The 24495-nt window shown below is 45.6% G+C and overlaps 1 protein-coding gene across 1 annotated transcript in view; it reads right to left on the bottom strand.

The window, feature by feature from the left end:
• CYB5R1 (cytochrome b5 reductase 1) overlaps window positions 1–24495 on the bottom strand; it is a 357555-nt gene that overhangs the window by 48176 nt on the left and 284884 nt on the right. The window contains exon 8 of the mRNA XM_069633686.1: window positions 4295–4394. Within this exon, the coding sequence (XP_069489787.1) occupies window positions 4295–4394 (100 nt within the window). The remainder of the gene's footprint in view (window positions 1–4294; window positions 4395–24495) is intronic.

Genomic DNA, 24495 nt, shown 5'->3' with positions numbered 1-24495 from the left:
TTAGCTTTGTGTAAGAGGTGTGTGTAGGAGGTGTACACAGATATTCCAGGTGATGTGGCATCAGTAAAGCAGAGGATACATTCTACCATGCATTCTTGGTAACGCAAACACCATCCGTCCAGTGGAAAACTGGATTGCAGCTTCCTAGTATGAGAACAGCACACACATCCCCAACAGTGTTCTTGGGGCTCGTAATTTGCTGCTGGACATGGGTGGGATTAAGTCACCCGAAATTTAAGTTATCTATATAACAAACCTCAAAGAAACAATAGCTTTTCCAAGTAACATCAGTCACCCTGGATATGAATGGAGCTGCAACTAGACTCCAATCACAACTGTGAAGGAAGGGATTTTTTAATGACAAAAGAAATAAAGGTGCCTCTAAACTAATAACGCACCCTCTTTCAACAAGACAGGCTGGTTTAGTTCAGATACAGCAATTGTCCCATCACTGTCAATACTGTACTCTGCTCTCCGGAAGGATGAAGAAGCATTTTGTAAGGAAGTCATGGTATCAACAGGAGGACAGACATGTGACCAAAAAAATGCCTATCTAATCCTAAATCCTTTAGGACTTATACTAATTAACCTATTGCCAACCCTTACTTTTAAATACAAATAGTTTAGCAAAGAATGTTATGCAAAAGAAAAGTGTTCAAGAAATGACATGCCAGGATATTTAAGCCGTTGGTTTTCCTTCGCCAGGTTTTGAGCATGGAGCAAGGCAGCACACTCAAGCTTAGCGCAGGCTCTGGCTTCTCTACCACCAGTGTGAAGTTCAAAACTGCAACATCATGGCCGTCTGTGCCATAGTCTCTTTGCCATTCAAAGTCTCTTCTTTCAGAGGGCCTGATGCAACAATCACAGTTCCTTTCCTTTCTGTATTTCACATATCCACAATTTTCTCAGGTGATTTACTATTCACCTCGGATCCCCCTCCACTTTGACACAAAATCTTCAGTCAGTCTACCGGGCGCAGACCAACTTTATCTACTTTGTCATCAACTTTCTTTACTGTATCAACATCGAAGACTTTCGATTGTGCACAGGATTTTGCTTGACCCGTTGTAGGCCCACTTCAATTCGCAATCCTTTGCCACTCTTTCACTTACTCTCAGCTGGATACCTTACAGAGACCTTCGATTGAGCACTGGATCACTCTGTCAAAAGGTATTGTATCTTGGTTTCAAAGTTCAACTTTGTTCGCGTTGGTTATCACACGCATTTCATACAATGTTTGTTCCAGCGCTCTCCATACAGTGTTGCTGCTTACAACCTTGGCTTCAACACAGACCGGTCTTGCATCGGTCTCCCCAACTCACCGGCTGTGTTGAATTTACTGACGCTGCTTTGTTGTTGGAGCAAAGACGGTACCACGGCTGTGGAGGCCACCGGGTACCTCCGACACACAATGCAGGATTCCTCAGCCTGGTTTCCTGGTCTTACGCTTTCTATTCTTGAGGCTTTGTGAAAGTAACTGTTCCTTGTCAAAAAGGTCAAGGGAACTTCCCTCCTTTTGATCCGCTTCTGTTTAACCATCTTTCTCCTTCTGTTAGCCATCTTGGAACTTCTGTTTCCTCGTGTGCTTTGCCTCGCTCAGAGTGTGCCTTTTATCCGTGTGGGGAAGTGTAATGGAAGTCAGGTGTGTGTGAGTGACGGTCAGTAATTGCTGGTCCTTGCCCGACTTTTGTACTGGGACAAGTCAGGTATACAGCTCGGGTGTTAGTCCTTTTTTCTTTAGTCATGGGCTGTACGTGAAAAAGTGTTCATGTTGTAAAAAATGGGTGGGGGATTTCATAAATATCCTACCAGATAGGATGGTGTAAAGGTGTTACGGGAAAGGGGATACCGCATCTCACCATCCTGTGTCCCCAATCCCACTCTCCGAAGACCCCTCACCCAGGTGATCCTCCAGCACTGGTCCACCCCTAGGAACTGGTTCCAAAAGCGAGGGCCGTGTCCTGGCCACCCAGAAGACAGATCCCTGGGGACTAGTGGGCAAGACACCTTCTGGTTTCTCACAATTTGGAGCGGTGAGGGACATGGAGATGTGGGCGAGTGCTGCTTCAGCAAATTGAGGACTATGGAATCCTACAGAGATCATTATTAATTAAAAGTGTGCATTTGGGTAAAGTTTATTTTTTGAACACCTTGAACCCTTAGTTTTTTCCTCTATATTTTATAGTTTTACTTTATTTCAATGTTTTAATATTTTTTCTTCAGGTGCATATCAAACACAGTTCCTTCATTTACATGGTAAAGGAATGCAACATTGCAGTAACCTATTCACATGGCAAGCACTGCATGCTCCTAACTGGCCTCGATTGCTGTGCATGCTCCATGCACTAACATGCATTTATAACTATTTTGATTAGACAGAAAATATCTTTCACTTTACTTCCAATTCATGAGACTTTTGAGACCATATTTACTTCTTACGTCTGTCATTCCATTCTCCTCTCTTGTTGTAATCCCAATGCTACTATTCCTTCTCTCTCTGTAGTTCATACTCCTGTAATATTCAAGTCTTCCCCTTGCTGATCCATTTGATTCACTTTACATTTTCCAAACCATTAAAGTACTTTTTCGTTATCCCAGAGTTGCCAACACAAAGCGTCTAGTTTTTCACTTTATTTTGCTTTCTACAACAGGTGACCTTTACTAGTGTTGGCGGCATCATGTTTAAATAGAAAACAGGTTTTTCTTTTTCCAATGTCACATTGGATCCGATAAAGATGAGCAACACCAATGCATCTTTTTGGATGCCCAGTGTCCTTGTGTAGGATCTTTCCTTTTGACTTTGCCATACACATTTCCACAGCTCTAAAAGGAGTGAGGCAGCTAAGAAGTACTTGAACCTTTTATGCGCAAGTCTCTCTGTTCAGCACTGTGCTAGCCACGGTGCACTCTTCAGCACCATGTCTGCTCAAGGTGCTTACTTCTCAGCAACTGGTCTCCAATCACCAACACTTTCACTTGTACATCTTTGAACACCATGCAGTCTAGGTTCCTGGGTCTCCTATTATAGCTTGCAAAGTCCTCTTACAGCTCCACTCATTGATGTTCATCTCTTCTACAACATAATTAACTTTTCCTCCTGGCTCTGAATGTCCACACCCTTCTCTCTTCTATTTGATTACCATCTGAACTCCTCAAACCACCACTGATTGTTCACAAATGGGTGGTCCTCTTTATTAGCGACCTTAAGCATTAAGTGTTCATCACCACCACTGCAGGCATGCTTAAAATATGAAATATACTCAAAATCCACCCATTTCACCTTTCACTCGGATAAACCCGGATTTCCACTCTGATCCTCAGCAAGTTCAACTACTGTTCCAGCCTCCTTCAGTGTCACCCCCTTTGCTCCACCTTTATAAAGTCCTGAACTTTGTCACCTGCATGCTCTTCAAGCTCCATCCCCATCAACCTCTCCTTCGCTTCAGGGTGGGCTGGCTCTCCATGCCACACCAGTACCCGCTAGTTCCTTCTTCTAGTCTTCAAATATCAAAAGACAGACTCCCCCAATCTGTCTAATTCTATATCCCATTACACCCCTGTTTGCACCATGCGACCTCAAAACCCCCACAACATCTATACTCCCCACCCATTCTGTACTACCTCCAGCTTAGTCTCCTTCAACCTCTTGACTCCCTACCACTGAAACACACACTCGCGGAAACTACAATCAAACCATCTTCAGAATTTAAGGATTGCCCCAAGAAAAACCAGAGGTTAATATTCGTATCACACCCCTGTCCCATGTGATCACCTACCTTACTGCCAACTGTGCCCACGTGCCCCCATTTTGTAAGGCATTTCTTTAAACATGCTAAGGGATAATACAATAAAGCACAAGGAAATGGGATTATTCGGTCTGTTGCAATTTCTCTTGTACCTATTTTCTGTTTGAAGCACCATCGTACCTAAAACAAGATGCAAGTCACAAAAACCAAGTCTCTTTGGCTCTGCCTCAGAAGGGCTGTGTTTGCCCGGTCCACAATAAAATGCAGTCCACTTTTTGGAACGATAAATAAATGTGTAAATAATCTCCACTCAACTTCACTGCATGTAAATTGCCCTACTATTTCTACTTCTGTACTGCTTATGATAACGAGGGCTTTGACAAGAAGCTCTGTACATAAACAAGTAAAGTTTGCAGCCAGTCCCAATGTACATTACTGATGGTTTAACTGAAAACAGGACTATGCTTGTGGGCCAATGAGAGCAGTCCCATTCCTTATACTGTAAATCACGATGCAAAACGAAAGCAAGAAGCAGATAACAGCATTACCTTCTGGGGCATTGTCCACCGTGAACCACAGGTTGAAGCGCTCTGGGTAGCGGGCCTGCAGTTCCTCCAGGTCGTCCTGCAGCAGGATATCCTGGGCACTCTAACAGAAAGGAGGTTGAGTTAATGGTGTCCGAGCGCAGCATGGGACCAAAATGCAACTTTTCTGAAATCTGGTTCTGCATGCGGAAGGCATTGCTGCTGGTCCACCACAATTTTCGTCTTTTTTTCTTTTTCAGATAGGACGACATGGCAAAAAAGAAATTCCTCAATACGAAAAGGCACATGGTGGCATCCTCTTCTGGAAAGTCAAATAGGGCTCTAGCTTAAGGCTGATTAAGTGTCTCGATTGTAGAACGTAGTGTTCGTTATACAAATGACTACTTTTTACCATGCGACAGATCTGCAGTCATTAGATGTTTGGGCTGCCACTGGACCGCAGGATACCGAAGAGGGGAATGCTCTGAACACTTGTAAACATGCCTCGGGGATTACAGCCATTTAATACCTCAAAACAGCCGGGGCTTGGACACAAAGCCCAAATGTACACATAATGTACACATAATGAATGCTTTAACCACACATGGGTGCCTCTAGTCTTTCAACTCATCACATCCAGTGAAAAGCTGAACTTTCCCGCACAAATGGTTCTGTAAACTAGTCACCAGGCATGGAAGAAAATCACAAAGGATCATTCAATAGTACTGTGACACAGAAATTCTTTTAACATTACCAGTTTGCTCAAAAATGTACATGGTTGCATGATTACCTTACATTTGTTGCATTAAAAAAACAGCAGCAACAAGTACATATATAAAACCCACTCTATGAAACGAGTTTCAGACACTGATAGCTAGTGCTTAATTGGATATAGCAGTCGGTGACTAATTAATTTGAGTGAAAATATGAATAATTCATTAGGATGCTTTACTTAACATTTCATGGATCAACCATGAAGATAAGAACTAATGACAGAATCAGGCTTTGTTTTAATACATCCCCTTTAAAAAAAAAATGTTAAAAGAGTGAATTTGACAACTGGTGGGGGCAGAGGATTTGGGGAGGTGGGGTAGCAATGAGAACATTCCAGATACTCAACCTTTTTAGTAATGCGTTTTTCAGGCGCAACATATTAAATAACGGTATTGTGAACCATAGTATTCATGTATTTGTTTATTTAGTGCATATAGCTAAAAACCTTTTTGCACATTCATAAAAAGACAATTATTTAAAAATAAAGAAAATGTAAAATGCAACTGTATATACAATAGTAAACAATACCATACTGTGAGAAACCAAAGGGTGTCTCACCCGCTTGTCCTCAGGGACTCGGGACACAGCCATCGCTTTTGGAAAACAAACAGAACCCAGGAAACAACAGCCTCATCAACTGCATGACAGACATCTTATAACTGGATGACAACAACCTTAAACAGAAATAATGCACTCACCTGCAGAATTCGACAGAGGGAACCCACAACTGGACTGGCCAACCAGCATGGGAACGCAATCAGAGACTACTGAATTAGTAAATAACCTAGAATACTCATGGACAACGGACTATCCTTGGAACCGCAAATCATTGTAATCGCCAGAAAATGCTTCTTTCTCCTACGACTGCTCAGCGGATTACTCCCCTACCTTTCCTTCCCTCACAATCATATTGCTAATACTTACAAGAATGGACTACGCAAACAGCCTCTACCTACGAATGCCAGAAAGACTCAACAAGAAACTCCAAAGGGTGCAAAATACTGCAGCAAGGTTCCTACTAAGACTAAACAGAGGAGACCACATCACCCTAGCACTGAAAATCCTACACTGGTTAACAGTAAAAAAGCACACCAAATTCAAAGCACTCTGCATCACCCACAAAGCCTGGCACAGACAAGGAGCTGAATTCCTGGAAGACAAGATTAGCTGGTATCACCCAGGAAGGGACCCAAGATACAGCAACAACCTACAAATAGTCAAAACGCAACAGAAAAAGAAAATTTGGCAGAACAGCATTCTCACGTCTAATTTCCAACATCTGGAACTCCATGCCAAAAGAAAATTAGAACCACAGAAGAACACATCACCTACAGGAAACGGCTCAAAACCTGGCTATTAAACTGACATTGAAAACATCGAAGGACACCAGCAACAATAACACCAAAGACAAATAACTAGAGTGGAGACAAGATTGGCCCAGGAACCACAACCAAGAACCGGGCAAGATACCATCAAGCGTCAACCAAACAGCCGCGCCAGAGGCTCCAACAAACCAACCGACTTAGAAGCCATTCTCCCCTTCCTGCTCCTCCAACATAACAGACACCATACCAGAGCTTAGGCTAGACACTACACAAACAAACCAAGAATCAATGCTATGTTCACACCCAGCATCTCCAGATGCTGAGGCACACCTAGAGTGAACCACCCACATAGTCCATTAACCATCAACAATGCAACTACACACCAAGCCACCGGATAATATTATAACTACGGCCACCCGTGACTCTGGGTCCCTTATGGACACCATCTAACCAGTTCACACAACCAAACCCACCACAAGCCCACTCAACACACCAACACAAAAAACTACCAGATACCCGAAGGACAGAATCTTACCCATACAGTTAAAACATTCGAGGCCTCCCGCACAAACTCCCACATGCTAAACACTCACAGGTGCCAGTTCCTCCTGGTTCTGAACCTATCCTCTCACGCCATCCTCACTAACCTCCCCACCCTCCTCTCTTGCAGAGCCACATAAGTGCTTGTATACTGTCCCTGTGTTGTATTGGTGCATGGTATAAATTAACATAACCTAGGTCCAGCCCATTGACTTGTGCGTCCTCTCCATACTGCATAACAGGGTTTGTTAGTAAAATGTTTGCACTTTCCATATTTGAGGTAGACCATCTTATACTATTTCCTTGAATACCACTGGTGGCCTATGCCATTAGCCCACCAGTAGATATATTTTTTGTATGGTAATAGTAATTTTCGTTGCAGCATGGTCAATTCCACAACTCTTGACCAAACAGGAGGTAGCTTTTTCACTTCACTAGGTCTTGTGTGTCAGCAAAGACGAGCACCCTGTCGGTAAGATAAGTAGCAGATCATAGTTTAATAATATATGACATCAAATTCTGGCCTTCTACAGGCTTTTTAATTAGTGGCATACTTAACATTACTTGTATTCATAAGTACCAATTGATAATTATCTAGGGGAAGGTCATCTGCTGTAACGCAATGTGTGATGTGCGATGAGATCTCCAGCTATCAATATCGTCCCGCCAGGCACTCGTCATTGCCATTCCTCCAGCGTCCTGGACACTGCCTCCATAAGAGCATCTGTGCACAAACAATCTGGTGGATCATGAAGGGTAATTGCCGATGTCCTAATGTTATGGATCAGGAAGTCATTTATCTCTATGCAAATGTAGTTATTTTCAACACTTCCACCATATATATTTTTTGTTGTCCGATAACTTTTCGCAACTATGCACAGGCCTCCCCGGGTCGCCCCTCACGTCCTTTGAGCTTTGGTTGAATGAATACGATATCCATCCAGGGCCAATTCTTGTGTCAGCCATCTTTCCTGGAGAAAGATCTGGTCGGTAGAGGCAATAACAGCTATTCCCTCTGGATGTTTAATAAAAGAGTGGTGGCCTCTCGTATTCCAGGATAGGACAGACAATGGTCTATTTTTTGATATTGGTCAATGTTGCCCATCCTGGGCTATGTATGTCATCCATTGTTTTCCCTCCAGTGGAGTGAACACTATTTTAAAAGGTTGAATTGCACAGACTCAAGATCTACTTCCACCATATTGCACCAAATACATATATAAATACATAGGGTTATGGTCTGAAGGCCAGCTAATAGTTCCAATGTAACACAGTCAGGCATTTGTATTCAATAGCACTTGCTTCTGTGCTGCTCCTGTCCTAATGAGGGGCTAAAAAGTAAGGAGAACTCCCATCCAAAGGAATGGAATTTAAGTTTAAATGAACCCTGAGGGGGCCCATTAAAGGGTTGTAGTACAATGTGCTGGGCATCACATTCTCACAAGCTGCACCCTATACAACGTAGCCAGGATGTTAAATCTCAAGAATGTGGCCAATTCGGGGGATGAAGCCTTGCTGTGGCATTGCAGCACACAGATCTAAAGTGTGTGCCAACTTAACCTTTTAAATATGTTGTCTAAATGCAAAGAACATGCGTTAAATATGTACTATTAATAAAATATAGAATCTGAATATTTAAATTTAAACCAAACACAAATACCCCCGATTGCAATTCTGGTTTTAGACAGTGCTCCTTTTTCAAGGATCACTGGGGATTGCCTGTTCCACACGTGGACTCAGCAAACAATCTCTAAAATATTGCTGTTACTTTAAAGGTTTCCAATAGGGCTCCTACCACAAGCCACATCCCTCCAGAGAAACCACAATCACCATACCCTTTTCTATAGGTTCTCCCCCACCCCTATTTCAGTAATGTTAGAGAAAGTCTTACACTTGCAAGGAGAGAAGGAGGGCCATATGGAGCTAGAAGCACTAAGACTAGGGCACAGCAAGCACCATCAAGGTCATTTTTTCTTTTTCGGTGTTCGTAATTCCAGTTCCTGCCATCCTGGTTGGTAACCAGATTAAGCAGACCTTAGGAGAAGGGGACTGCATGCACAGACCAAGCTCAAGAGATAAGAATTTGAGGCATGTCATCTGGAGGAGGCATCTCGCCAGTACTCACTGCAAAAAGAAAATAGAACAGGCATGGATGGTCCTGTGCATTTTCAAGATAAAGACAAGTCTCCGAAAAGCCTGGAGAAGTCACTACAGACGGAATAGAGCCCTTTCAAAACATTGGCTTCTTGATTCCATTATTAGATTGACTGAACCAACGATGGAGGAATCACGATTTTCTTAAAGTGGGACAAAAGACAGGGCCCAGTTCCAGGCATGACTGTGAGGGGCCTCCTCATAATTTTCACTAGAGAAAGAATGACAAAAGCAAGTCAGTAGTCCTAGGAATCTTTGGAACTTCCAGGTTTTGATGAGCAAGTGATGTGAAGAATAGCTTTCAGGATGAAAAATATCTTCTCCCAAGGAGGAAAGCTTTTCCCCTTTGAAGAATTGATAACTGCTACGATGATTAAAATTAATCTTGTCTACAAAGGTCCGATTTTAGATGGTTCTTAAAATACACACTTGTGTCAGGGTGTTGACCAATTAACAGCCTAGTATGAAGATGGGACACTGAGAATGGCGGATTGCTATATCTTTTCAAGGACAGGTTCAAACGCAGCAGACTGAGCCAATAAATGGCCTGAAACTAAAAAGGCTAATCTTTTGGAACCTTCCATTTAAGATCCAAAGGCTTAGAAATATTTGTGCCCTTGAGGGAGAGGATTACCAATTTAGAACAGATTGGTTGAGCAAAGAAGGGTCAGTACCTACATCTGCCTTCTTATGAGCAGAAGGGACCAGTCTGGGGAAATGAACACCCAGACCCTCCCAAAGGAGGCTTTTTAGATGCAAATTGATAGATATTTTATTTCTATCGCGCTCGTACACAAGTGTTTCAGAGCGCAACAAGGCAAGGGTGTGAACAAGGGAGAACAAAACGATCTTACTAGGCCCAGTGACATTGAGAACGGCCAAGTTCATGGGAGAGGGGAAAAGTGCATGGAAGGGGGAGGAGTGGAAAAGTGCGGAGCAAAGGAGAAAGATAAATAGTAATACATAATAAATAAGAAAGGTAACACAATGGTAGTGCAGCCAGCAAGTGGCAAGTGCTGGGTTTATGGCAGACGGAGGGGGGGGTCTGTATGGGGACAGATACAAACCCCAGTACAAGGGGTGGCCCAGAGGCAGTGTAGGACGGCAGCAGGGTTGAGCTGATACCTGGGCCCGGAGAACAAAGGGTAATCCGGTGCATGGAGCCAAGAGAACAGATCAGCAGGGGAGAGGGGGGCGAAGGCAGAAGCAAAGAGGAAGGTCTTGAGGTGCTTCCGGAACCGGAGATGGTGCTCCAAGTTTTAGAGTGGCAGGGAGGCTGTTCCAGAGGGAGGCCCCAGCTAGTTTCTTTGAAAAACAACTGAACCCGAGGGAGGTAGAGGAGCGAAGGGCTCAAGAAGGTAGGTATTTGCTCTGGATTAGCTGCAGAGGGCGGAGAGTAGAGGCAGGTAGATTTAGAAAGAGGCTGTTACAATAGTCCAACCTAGAGCGAACCAGAGCTTGGGAGACACTGAGCTTTTGGTGGAAGGAGAGGAAAGGCAGAGTACCTCTGAGGTGGTGCAGCAGGCAGTTTGACTTTTTAAGAGACCGATGTGGGCAGAGAAGGAAAGTGTAGAGTCAAAGATGACTCTGGAGGTTCTTAGCCTCGCATGTGGGGGTAGAAGTAGGGCCAAGGGAGGCTGGCCAGAGTGAGGGGAAAGGATGGTGAAGGTGTGCCGATGAGGATCTCAGTCTTGCTGGCATTCAGACAAAGATCATTGGCAGCACACCAATTTTGAATGGCAGTTAGGCAATCTGAGATGAGAGCGGCAGAGGAGGTGTCCGAGGGCAGCCTGAAAGTGAGTCGTCAGCACAGCACTGAAAGTTTGAGCAGAAAATGGCAATGTAGTGGGCGAGAGTTGCCAGGTATTGGTTGAAAAGCCAGGGCGAGAGGTTAGATCCCAGGGGAACACCACAAGTAGCGAGGAAGATAGACGATAGGAAGGACCTAAGTTTGACCTGGGAGGTTCGATTGGAGAGGAAAGAGGTCAGCCAGGCCAGAGCCTGATCAGTGATACCCAGGTTATCACGGAGACGGTTGAGCAGGATGGTATGGTTGACGGTGTCAAAAGCGGAAGAGAGATCAAGTAGGAGAAGGACAGAGGGAATGTTACAGTCAAGGTTGGAAAGCAGATCTTCACGGATGCTCAGGAGAGCAGTTTCCATGCTTCTGGCAGCTCTGAAGCCAGACTAGTGGTAAAGGAGAAAGCCAACAGAACGAAGGTTAAGCTGAGAGATGGCCAGGAGTTTTCCCAGAAAGGAAGTAATGGAGATTGGGCGATAGTTAGCCGATAAAGAAGGTTTGGCTGTGGGTTTCAGAAGAGGATGCAGAAGGGAGTGCTTCAGAAGGGATCGGAAGGAACCTGAGGCAAAGGAGTGGTTGCAAAAATCAGCAAGGGCCAGAGCGAGGGTGTCAATATGGTCCTTGATGGTTTTAGAGGAACAGGGATGAACCTGTTTTGACGAGGCCTTCATAGATCGGACTTGTCTAGTGACCTCATCGGGGGAGAAAAGCAGATAGGAGGAGAGGGGGAGGAGGGGTGGATGAAGGAGGGTCAGCAAGCACAGATGGAGAGTGGAGAGGAGGGAATGGGGAGGAGAGGGTGGCCAGGATGTCCTGGGTTTTTGAGATAAAGTGAGAGGCAAGGGCATTGCAAAGAGCCTGGGAGGCAAGAGGAGGGATAGCAACTTCATCAGGGTTAGCCAGCTCCTTGCAGATTTTAAAGAGTTTGGCAGTTATTAGATGCCGCTGAGACACAGGCTTGAGTGTGGACTCTTCTTGGTGAGGACAGAGTCAGTATTGCCTTTGGAGCAGGCGACAGGCCAGTTTGTAAGAGGAAGAACAAGAAACAATCCCTTTCCTCTGAGCCGCCCTACAGTTACGTTTAAGTGTAGCTAGGTCAGAGTCAAACCAAGAATTGCACTTGGCTTTGGACTTCAAGCAGATCCTTGTGACAGGGGTAAGAGCATCAAGAGTATCAAAAATAGAAGAGTAGAGAAGGGACAGAAGAGTAGAGAAGGGACAGAACTGTGTCAGGGTGCGAGTCAGCCAGAGGAGGTGGCGGGGAGAGAAGGTGGCAGCAAAAGCCTCAACTGACACGCGCTTCATGGGCCGGATGTCCGAGAAGGTAGGTAGCAGTGTTGGGGTAGGCTTGGCTTGGAGAGGGGGGGAGGTGAGAGTGAGATGAAGGGAGGTAGGGGTCACTCCTGGAGAGAGGAGTGGTCAGAGGGATAAAGGAGAGCGGGTTTTGTTAAAGGCGTAGGTTGCGGTCTTAACACCCTTCTGCTGAATCTCTTAAAAATGGAGTCAATACGAACTAACACTGCCATCTATGTCGCATCTATTGACTTCTCACACGCTTTCGATAGTGTTGATCGCCACATTCTGTGGGAGAAACTCAAAGCTTGGAAGTGTCCAGTGGATCTTATAGACGCAATAAAAGAGCTCCACTCTAATACCACTATGCAAGTCAGACACCACCAAGGAGGATCCTTATCTCCTTTGATTCCAACTTATAAAGGAGTGAAACAAGGATGCCCCTTGGCTGCAATTGTGTTCAACCTCTTTATTTCCGACATAGGCGACGCATTAAACGAGGCAACAGCATTTCCACCTAAAATTCATGGCTCGCAGTTGGGTTACTTGTTGTATGCCGATGACCTATTACTCTTGGATGTCACACCGGTCGGCCTACAACAAAAACTAGATGCCTTAGAAAGATATGTAATGGAAAACAAGCTTTGTTTAAATAAGAAGAAATGCGAGATCTTGATATTGCGCAACTTGTCAGCCTATAAAAAGAGATCAACCCAATGTGTGGTACCTGGAAAAAATACCGCTCCGGATCTCTACTCACATAAAATACTCGGGATCCATAATAAGTGCACACATAAATGACAATCCTTGGGTTGAGGCCACCAAAAGGAAATGTCAACAACTGTCTTGCCAGGCCGCGATCATAAACAAAAAATTCGGGAAATTTTCTATAAAACCTGTGATCAATTTTTACAGACAAAAAGTAATACCGACCCTGATCTATGGTGCTGAAAATATGTTCGGCTGCTCACACGAGTTATGGAACATACTTGAAAACAACTTTTGGACCAGAGCGTTACACATCTCTAAAGGATGTCCGACTAGCAACATAAGATTTGAACTGGGACTGACTTCCATACAAGCGAGAGTTTGTTGGAATGCTTTAACTTTATACAGGAAGTCACAGCTCTCCAATGCAGCCCCTCCATTCAAAATAATACATAAGCTGGACTCAGAGCCCGAATACACAATGCTTGCTAAATGGAATCGGCAATGTTCTGAAATTTTGGACGCAAATGACATTGACAATACTACTTTACTTGAAAATCCTGATAAGGCCAAACGTAAACTATGGAGTGCGGACTGGCATCAAACCTGTACTGACAGATCTAGCTCTCGTCTCTTAAGAGAAGTACCACCAGAAGCAAGAGAGCTAGACAAACTACAACCGTATCTGACGCAATTTCCTGATCAGAACTCAAGATTACTACATCTGCACTTTCGACTTAATCTTTTCATGACAAAAGACCGTACAGGTACTTGGTTACGTAAGGAACCTGTCGATTTAATCTGTCGCTTTTGTAAACATTCGATAGAGACACTAAAACACTTGACGTTGTTCTGCCCAGAATTTCGCTCTTTGCGAACAAAGTTATTCGGACCGCTTTTTGAGGCACGAAGTACCTATACGGCTGATGATTGGTGGAAAGTTATATTTGAAGGTGCTGACCGAAAAATTATGTTTGGTTTAGTTCAATTTTTGAAGGAATTGAAAACCCGTCTAAAAGAGCCGATTCCGACAGTAGGAGGGGACGATTGACAAAGCGTCTAATAACATATGTTTGGTGAAAGAAGTAGGAATAAGTGTATCTTGTTATCTGTTTTAAAGGTTTTCCTTGTAAACCATATAAAACTAATAAAAAAATAAATAAAGGGGAGTCCAGAGGAGATCAAGACATCAAGTGTGTGACCCACAGTGTGTGTCGGGCCAGAGGGGAGGATAGAGAGGGAGAGTGAGTCACAGAGGTCACGAAAGAGCAAAGATGAAGACCAGGTAGAATCGAGGTGGATGTTAAGGTCACCAAGTAAAAGGAGTTGAGTGGTTGAGGCTAGTAGGGAGGAGGAGAGGTCAGCTCACATCGGAGAGAAAAGAGGCGATTTGACCAGGGGGCCGGTAGAGAGTAGCAACAGTAAGAGGGTGGCTAGGCGAGAGAGAGAGCCTGCAGACAAGGCATTTAAAAGAGGAGTAGGTCTGCATGGGAATGATAGTGGCAGGACACTACTCAGGAAAGGTCAGAGCTACACCACCTCCGGGCCTGGTGGATCTGGGTGCGGAGAGGATCTTGTAGCCATCAGGGAGGAGTGCGTCAAAGCTTGTGACAGAGCTGAACCATGTCTTAGTAAGACTGAGGACATCAAGGTCTAGTTCGTCCAAGGTGACAGATGTCAGAGGGGTGTTTGACAGCAGAGCTAGTGTTAAGAGTGGCAAGGTGAAGAAGACCTTCCGGTGAGGGGTAAAAATCAGAGGAACGCCCTGCGGAAGGAGTGGAGGTAGCCTGAAGTGGTGCACGGGAGGAGTGGGCAAGGAAGCCAAGGAATGAAAGGAGGGGACAGCTGGCTATGAAAGGAAGTTGATGAGGCAAGGGAACCGCCTATTGAAGGAGGAGAATGGACTGAGGACCTTGGAGCATGACAGTGCCATTAAGGTAGACATTGAGGATGACTCTGGAGGAGTCAAAAGGAAGTCATACGGACTTCCCAGCGAGTGACACCATTAATGGGAGAGGAGACGACGGGACAGAGCACAGAGACTGTATGTGGGGTCTATAGATCCGGCAAAGAAACGACAAAGAGGATGTCGGCGAGGGTCTGTTTGGAAGAGGCGCTGGAATAGGTATCAGCGATAGGGGGACCTGGGTTGGAGGCCAAGATATCCTTTTTAAACTTCTTTTTTCCAGACTGTGTGAGAAGGGAAGGATAGTTGATAGAGAAGCAATTGGAATAGATGTGACAAAGCGCCATGAGAGGGAAGAGATAGGAGGCATAGGGAGGAGTATGCAAGCACAACGGTAAAACCAGTCACTGGGCTAGCAGGTTACAATCAATGGGCAAAGTTAAATGCAAAATACACCCAAATTTGACGTTCATTTTAAATACAAGGCCCTGTTTTTGAGGAAACGAAGGTGGGAGTAAGATGGTAAAGGGGAGTACAGAAAATACTTAAATTAGTACATAACAGAGGTGGGAGTACAAGGGCAGTCAGGAGGCGGTAACTAAACCATACAGAGTGAGGTAAGAGAGAGTCATAGTAGTCCAGTAGTCCAGGGATGGCAACATAAGGGAGGGTTGGGCCTTAAAAATAGGCCTTTGAACAGGGGCCGGCTAAAGCCTGCCGGTCTGTCTTTGGGGTTGAAAAGCACACTCCCTCACCAATCAGAGACCAGGATGGAGCCAGATGGCTCAAACGAAAATGCCTCACAAGGAGAAAAGGCCCGGGCGGCAATGTTGAAAGAAACGCATGGTCAAAGATATGCAGGCAGGGGAAACCAAACACTGCTTTTTAATGTGCCAGGCAGCAGGAATACACAAAAACCCTACAGCCTGTATGGCCTTGATTAGGACTATTCTGTAGAGCCTCTTGAGGGGTATAATGCAGCAACCTTGTCTAAAAGCTGTCTGTAACAGAGTTGGTTTCATTTAGTTTTAAGGACTGGATCTGTGAGTCAATCAAAAAAGGATATGTTTGTTTAGTTTTATTTGTCTATGAAGCCATAAAAACGTACATGCATAATCAAAGAACGCAAATGAAAACTATAAATACACAGTTCATTAATCCATAAAATCACAAGCACTTGATCCATACAATTGGCGATCAGCTCATAAAAAAATAAATAAAAACAAGATACAATTAATCAAAAATGCAGCTATTATCCAACTTGCTAATCTACATAATATAATTTACGAGATATACACAGGTTAAAAGAATATTTTCATCAATGATGGCCGGGCGGACTTATTTACCATTACCGACCAGCTCATCCAGGCTGGATTTATATAACTGGACACAAGATACAGAACAGAAGGATCCGATCTTCATTTATAGTAGGATGAGGCTTACACAGCAGATATAACATCAGGGGCCCTAAGCAATCCCCTTAATTACTAGGTCCTTAAAATGTTTAATTCTGGACATAAAACATAAAAAGGACAATTGTTTCATTTTACACTGCACATTGGACATATTCAAACATTAGCAACACCCCATGCCCTTGTAAACATAGCTACCCTTACTGTAACCATCCTAAATTCCAAGTATAGGGCTTGTGCTTAGGGGAGTGCGGGGGAATGGGCACAACAACATTGAGGCATTTTTCTTAACAAAAATCCTGTTTAGATAGTTTGGTCCTCGTCGTAGGGAATTACACGCTTCCGCCATATTTCTTCTACAGTACAACAACACAGCATTCTTGAGTCTATTAGAGGCTGTTGTCCACATAGTGGGCCCATCTAGTTTAAGAAGAACAAGTTAATATTACCAGTTTGTTAAGTCTTTCGATGGATGTTCCTCCGATGTGTTCCACATCTATGACAGTTGTGTCCCACAGCTGTGCACTTTGGAAACTTTTCAGCAGAGGGCGTCCTGCGTCGATCCCATGTCCTTCGAGGGCCTCCATCGAGGGTCGACGTCACCGGATGATATATATAGGATGCACGGAGCCCGTTGCCTCAGTTTAGTTTTTTCCTCAGAACGTGCAACACCAGTCTCCTGCCAGTATAACAGCCCACAGCCTTGCGGAATGGGAGCTGCAATCAGAGGAAATTCTCCAGAGGGGCAGGCTGGGAGGGAGGTGTGGAATACGTCAGAGGAACATCCCATTGAAAGAACGTTACCAGTTTGGTAAGTAACTTGTTCTTCGAAGGGATTGTGTCCTCCGACGTAGTCCACATCTATGACAGACAACCAAAGCAGTACCACACTTATGGAGGAGGGAAAGAATTTAGAATGTGAAATTTAGAGTGCCCAATCAAATAGCTGAATAGAGGACTGCCTACCAAAGGCCAAATCCTGCCCATGGATGGAGTCCAGGGAATAGTGCTTAACAAAAGTATAGAGAGGCCCATGTGGCTGCTTGACAAAAATTGTGAATAGGAACGCCCCTTTGTAGCGCGGTGGAGGCAGCCACACCCCTAGTAGAGTGAGCCCGTAAGCCTACCAGAGGGTCCTTCCCCGCCAAACGGTAGCATTCCAAGATGGTCAGATGGATTGTTTTGACCAAGGTCTGTTTGGAAACAGCCTGACAAAAGCAGTGTCCAGCATAACCCACAAAGAGCTGATCGTCCACTCTGACCCGGGACATCCGTGAAAGATAAAAGCTCAAAGCTCTCCTAGGATCCAACCTATGGAGCCTTTCCTCTTCCTTACCAGGATACGGAGAAGGATAAAAAGCCGGAAGAACCAGTTTCTGGCTCAAATGAAATTCAGACACAACCTTCGGAAGAAAAGAAGGCTGCACCCTCAGGACAACCCTGTCCTTATGGAAAACAGTAAAGAGTGGCTTGGCAGAAAGTGCCTGCAATTCACTCACTCTGTGTGCGGAAGTAACCGCAACTAAAAACATTTTTAAAAGACAACAGTCTCAGCGGACAAAAGTGTAAGGGCTCAAAAAGAGCTCCCATCGGGAACTTTAAAACCAAATTCAAATCCCAACCCGGCACCTGGAAAGGGGACGGTGGAAACACAGAGTCCTTTCAGAAACTGTGAAATCAAAAGGAATCTTAAAGTAAGAACACTCCTCAGACGAGCGCTTAAATATAGACAGCGCCGCCAGGTATCCCTTAATGGTACCCACTTGAAGGCCCTTGTGGGCTAACTAAAGCAAAAAAGACAACACCATAGGAATGGACCATTGGAAAGGTTCCACATTCTGACTCCTGCACCAGTCACAGAACTTACGGCAACGGTACAGGGATTTTGTTGCAGGCCGCCTGGCCGAAATCAACACCTCCATCACGTCATCCGGAGGTCCCAATCCTTGTATCTCAACCTTTCATGACCCACTAAGTTGACCAACCAAGCGTGAAGGTTGAGCGACCCGACATCTGGATGGAGAACCTGTGCCCCCAACCCCGCCCACCCCCACCTCCACCTCCACCTCATTTGAGAGCAGATCGTCTCTGTAGGGAAGACGGCGTGGAAGGCAGATGGACATGTTGAGAAGGTCTGGGGTACCACACTCTCCTAGCCCAATCCGGAGCAATGAGGATCATTCGGGAACCTAACCTCTGCAACACCTGAGGAATAACAGGGACTGGAGGAAACTCGTACAGCAGTGGGAAGGACCACTCCACTACGAACCTGTCCCCTAAGGCTCCTCTTAGTGGAAATTGCAGCGAGCAGAATCTCTCGCACTTCCGATTGACACTGGTGGCGTAGAGATCCACTTGTGGGGTTCCCCAAAGGCCGAAGATCTCCAAAAGTACTTCCTGAGCCAACTCCCACTCGTGAGAGACCGTGCTCTGCTGCTCAGAGCGTCCGCCGCTGCGTTTTCATCGCCAGCCAGATAAACTGCCGAGATCGAGATTTCCTGTTGGATGGCCCAGAACCAGAGCTGCATCGCCTCCCTGCACAACGGGAGTGACCCTGCCCCCCTTTTTTGTTGAGGTAATGCGTGGCCACTGTGTTGTCCGTCATAATCAGGACAGTGTTGCCCCACAGACAGCAGAAAAGCCTTCAGGGCCAGCCTGATGGCTCTCAGTTCTAACAGATTGATATGGAGTCTGGACTCCGATGGAGACAAAAGGCCGCTGTCAACTCGTTGGCATGAGCACTCCATCCTGTGAGGGAGGCATCCGCCACAATCGTCACCTTCGGCCATGGCTGCCAAAACGGTGCTCCCATCATCAGATTCCCTTCGTCGGCCCACCATAGAAGATCCTGGGCGACCGAGATCAGAATCTGAACGTGATCTGACATCTTGCCGGAGAACCGCGACCACTGCATCTTGAGAGCCCATTGCAGGGATCTCATTCACAGTCTGCCTTCTGGCACCAGAAAAATGCAGGACGCCATGAGGCCGAGCAACCTTAAGAATTTGAACGTCGGGAGACTCTGGGCATGTTGAAACTTATAAACCATCTGCAGAATGTGATGAGCCCTCACCTGGGAAGGCGAATGCTGCCCCAGGGACGTGTCGAGCACTGCTCCGAAGTATTGGAGCCGCTGGGAAGGTGTCAAATGAGACTTCTTTAAATTCAGGGAGAAGCCCTGCTTGTGAAGGGAATAGCAGGTGACGGACAGATGATCCAGGGCTTGCTCGGGAGAACGCGCCCTGATCAACCAGTCGTCCAGGTAGGGGTAGATGTGAATCCTCCTTTCCTGAGATACGCTGCCACCACCAACATTAGCTTGGTGAAGACCCTCAGGGTGAAGGTCAATCCGAACGGCAGGACCCGAAACTGAAAGTGCGAGTCGCCAGGCGCGAACCTCAGGTACTTCCTGTGCTTGGGATGAATCGGCACATAAAAGTAAGCATCCTTGAGGTCTAGAGACACCCACCAATCCTGAAGTTGAAGGGCCTGGAGGACTTGAGAAACAGTGACCATCTTGAACTTGTCCTTCCTGAAAAGCTTGTTCAACCAACGCAAGTCCATGAGGGGTCTCAACACCCCCCCCCCCACCCTCCCCATCTTTCTTTGGGGTCAGAAAATAAGGGGAATACCATTCCTTGTTCCTCTCTGCTACAGGCACCAGTTCTACAGCGCCTTTCTCCAGCAGGGATAGGATTTCCTGCGCAAGGAGCGGATCCGGACGCTTCAAAGAGTGCTTCCCCGGTGGATTTTCGTGAGGCCGCTGAAGGAAGGGAAGGCATCCAGAACCCACACATCCGAAGTAATGGCACACCATTCTCCAAGATGCTGCGCAAGTCTGCCCCCAACCGGCGAACCATGGGACATGGCCTCATGACTGAGTTGACGCAGCTGCGGCAGTGACTGATGGCAAAGAGGCAACTGCCCGAGCGGCTTTGGCACCCAAGTACCCTGTTTTCTACCACGGGTACTCTTACGGTGGCCCCTTTGACTGGCAGCTCCCCTCGATCTACCAAAGGAAGAGTAGAAACGAAAGGAACCTCCCCTCCATTGCTGTCCCCTAGGACGAAAAGGTGTAGGTTGACGTAGTGCATCGCTCAAAGACTTTGCTGCAGCTTTGGAGGTCTGCAACCTCTCAAGGCTGACGAGAGTCAGCCTTGCTGCAAAATAAATGAACGCCATCAAAAGGCATGTTCAGAAGACTGGATTGCACATCAGGAGCAAACCCCGACTTCCGCAACCACGCAAACCTGCGTAGTAAGGTGCTCGCAGCCATGGACTGGCTGATACGGTCTGACGTGTCCAATCCTGACTGAAGGGCTTCACACAGAATCCTTGCCGTCACGCACGATGGCTAGGACGCCATCCCTTTCCTCCCCCTCGGAAATATGCTCAGCCGCGTAGGGAAAAGGAAAGTGTGTGTAAATCTTGCCAAGGCACATGTAGAGTTGACAGTTTTCAGTGCCATGCTCCCTGACGAAAAGACCTTCCAAGCCCATCCGTCGAAGCGCTTGTCGTTCCTATCCGGAGGGATGGTAGGGTACGCCTGCTGCCTCGAGGTGACCGTAGCCACCTGAACCACCAAACTCTCAGGAGTGGGGTGAGTAGACAAATAGCTGGGGTCGCCAACAGATGGTCGGTACTTTTTTTTGTCGCCGATGACACCCTTTTTTGCAACTTAAGATGGAAAGGCATTAACAGGTTAGAGGGGGGACCTAGGTCCAAGATGTCAGTAAGGTCATCCTGAACAAAATCCTCAGAACTGGACCACCCCAGGTATTTGCAAACCCTAGACATGAGCCGCCTATAGAAAGAGTCTGCATGAGCCCCCGGCTCAGGCCTTCCAAACTCAACTTCTGGAGAAGTATGCAGGCCACTGGCGTCATGTAGGGACTGCTGCAACTCCTCCAATGGATTGTCACACAACAATCCTGGAGCATCATCCTGAGCAACAGGATCTTTAATGTCTGATCTTTCCTCCTCTTCAAAAATGTCACGCAAAGTATCAGAAAACCCAGCCCCAGCAACAGAAGAGGGCCTGGCGCCCAATACCGGCCTCCCAGAGGTAGAGGAAGCCCCAGGAAACTCCTCAGACACAGAACACCCAAAAAACACCGAAGGCACCAAAAGCCTCGTGAACAGACGTCGAGACAGCCGAAGGCTTCAACCCCGGAATCCACCAGATGGAATCGAAGCTGAGACCTTAGGTGTCGATGCCGCTATAGGCGTGGGCGGATAGGACGGAACAGCATCGTCAGAGTCTGACTGGATCGGTGCCGAACGAGGCGTCGCCGGCACCTCCACAGGCTGCACCGGTCTCACTGGGGACGAGGACCGAGACCTGGACGCACGGCTCTTGCGTCTGCTCTTGTCCGTATAGGTCCTCAAGAGCTCCCCGCTGCGAGTCGCGACACGAGCCCGAAGGAGTGCAAGCCACGGATCGAGAGCGTTCTTTGCCAGCTTTGTGATAAGGTGTGACAGGAACCGTGCCTTGCGACAGAAAAATCGCTATCATTTGTTCTTTAAACGCCGCCCAGTCCTCCGGTGTCGAGGACTTCGTGGGACAAGCAACCATACACACAGCACCATCCTCCGAAGAGGAAGGGGAAGGCAACCGGTGGCGGTGCTTCCGAGAGTGCTGCGAAGACGAGGAATGGTGGGAACCACTCCGGGACCGAGAACCTCAAGCCTCCCCCCGACGCGGAGAGTCGCCCCTCGAGTCGCCCCTCGAAACCCTAGACTTCGATCCGGTCTCACGAGACTTTTTTTCGATGGCTTACCTGCACGGAGCTTCCCCTTCCTTTCACGCAAGGCCTTGGCTGTAAGAGACGGGCATTTGGAGCAGTCGTCTGTGTCGTGCGACTCACCCAGGCATCATAAGCAAATACGGTGCAGGTTGGTCAACAACATCTTGGACAGTCCCGGCAAGTCTTAAACCTGGACCTTGGAGTCGGAGAGGTCGAAGAAGCAGACATTATAAGAGATTCAAAGAATGCACGAGGCGTGGCGAGTTTCACGAAGCTAACATGTTTGCTGTCCTATATATAACATCCGGGGATGTCGACCCTCGAGGGACATGGGATTGATGTCATCGACGCAGGACGCCCTCTGCTGAAAAGTTTCCAAAGTGCGGAGCTGTGGGACACAACTGTCATAGATCTGGAATACGCCAGAGGACAATCCCTTTGAAAGATATTTATCACATGCTTAAGCCAAGGTAGACTCTTCCCCACTTCCAAGTCCATTATATGTTCCAGGGCCACCCGATAACCAGGGGGTGGACCATAGGCTAATTAAATTTTTTTTTAAAAACAAGTTTAACAAGTGAAATGAATTTTTCACCACACCCATGCCATCGTAAAGTTTGAAACATAAAATTCCAATCGACCCGATCAAAAGCTTTTTTCGCATCTAATGCAATGGCCGCGTAGCCTTGAGTATCTTTTTTGTTATTGGCTGCAAGGTTGATGGCGTTAAGTAGGAGTCTAGCATTAGAGGATATGTTACGTCCTTTAACATAGCCTGTTTGGTCAGGTTTAACTAGATTTGGGAGCGATGATTCAATTCTGTTGGCTAGTATTTTGGCAAAGATTTTGCTTTCAATATTGATGAGGGAAATGGGTCGATAGTTGCTAGGAAGAGTGGGATCCTTATCAGGTTTAGGAAAAATGATAAGTAAAGCTTCAGAAAAGGATCCGGAGGAACATTTTTGTGAAATGAAATATGAAAAAAGTTTTTTTAAGTTTAGGTGTTAAGATTTGGGAAAATGTATTGTAGAATTCGGTGGATAAACCATCAGGGCCGGGTGCTTTACCTTTTCAGAGACTATGGATGGCTTTGGTAATCTCGATGGAGGTGATGTCATTTTCAAGATGGGATAGATCAATTTCTGAGTAGTTGGTTCTACTAATGTTTAAAAAGGAATCGATGTTTTCACTGGGAATAGCACATTCTGGAGTATAGAGATCAGTATAAAATTTTCTAAAGCATTCCAGTATTTCATCAGACCTATAATGCATTTTTCCTAATTTGTCTTGGATGTGAGGGATTTGAACTTTTTCTTTTTTGGTTTTTAAATATGAAGCTAGCATTTTACCAGCCTTATTGGAAGTTTGGTAGATCTTTGTTTTATATTTAAGAATGGTACCTACAGCTAACTCTGATTTCTTTATTGATTTCAAAGCGTATTTGAATAACTTGTCGTAGGTTTACCAAGTTTGTGTCTGCATAGTAGAGGTGTTTTGCAAGAGAGTTTAGCATATAGATCATCAAGATGTTTTTTCCTGATTTTTTTTATTCTTGCCTGAGAGGGCCATTATATGACCTTTAAGGGCCGCTTTGAATGCATCCCAGTTATTGACAGTGGAGGTATCTTGATCTTGGTTTTCGTTACAGTATTGTTGAATGAAAGTTTCTATGGCTTGAATAGATTTCGAATCATTTAAAAGAAAATTATTAAGTTTCCATCTGGAAGCACTTTTGTTCATGTTTGTAAGAGAAGGAAGTGATGACTGGAGCGTGGTCAGACATAATATTGGATATTTTGGAGTCTATAATGGATCCAGTTAGTGTCTTAGTAGCAAAAATATAGTCTAGATGTGATAATGTGTTATGAGGGGGGAATGGAAGGTATAATCCAAATGTGAAGGGTGAGATATCCTCCATGCATCAATCAGACCTGTTTCTCGTAAACAGTTTATAAAGGATTTGTGAGTTGTTAGGTTTAAACATGCAAACCAAGCTTTAAAACCATAATACTGAACAAGCTATTAAGTCTCCCTTCTGCAAAAACTAAGCGCTGCTTTTAAATTTCACACCACTGCCATGCCTCATTGCTGCAACCTTCCAATACTGTATTAATAGACTGGTTTACAATCATCCAACTGCTGTACTTCTACAGCTCCACAGATTTAAACCTCTATTTTTGGGCAACAGCCCTACACAATATATCTAACTTAATCTCCAGTAGTATATGCCTTGTTATTCTGGATCTTTACATTTTTTGGTCTCTCTAGCACAGAGTAAAGCCTAAGAATAATATGGAAGTAATAATTATATACTACTAGTCAGCATAAAGATCTTCTACAAAGAATTAGACGCCATAACAATTTATATTTGTCAACTTCGGCACAAACATGGCAACCAGCAAAACCAACCAAAAAAATGGCGCCTCTATCAAAGATGTTACCTCCTCCTCATCTACTCTGAAAAGACCCAAAAGTGACTCACCACCACCAATAGGGATTTCAGACCCTGCTATTGAAGCCATTCTTGCTGAAATCAGAGCACTTAAACCTGTCATTGAAACCACA

This window comes from Ambystoma mexicanum, chromosome 13 (genome assembly GCF_040938575.1).
Source record: "Ambystoma mexicanum isolate Mex_15411 chromosome 13, UKY_AmexF1_1, whole genome shotgun sequence".
Lineage (NCBI taxonomy): Eukaryota > Metazoa > Chordata > Amphibia > Caudata > Ambystomatidae > Ambystoma > Ambystoma mexicanum.
Note: the sequence above shows the minus strand (reverse complement) of the source record. Positions and strands in the feature narration are given on the sequence as shown.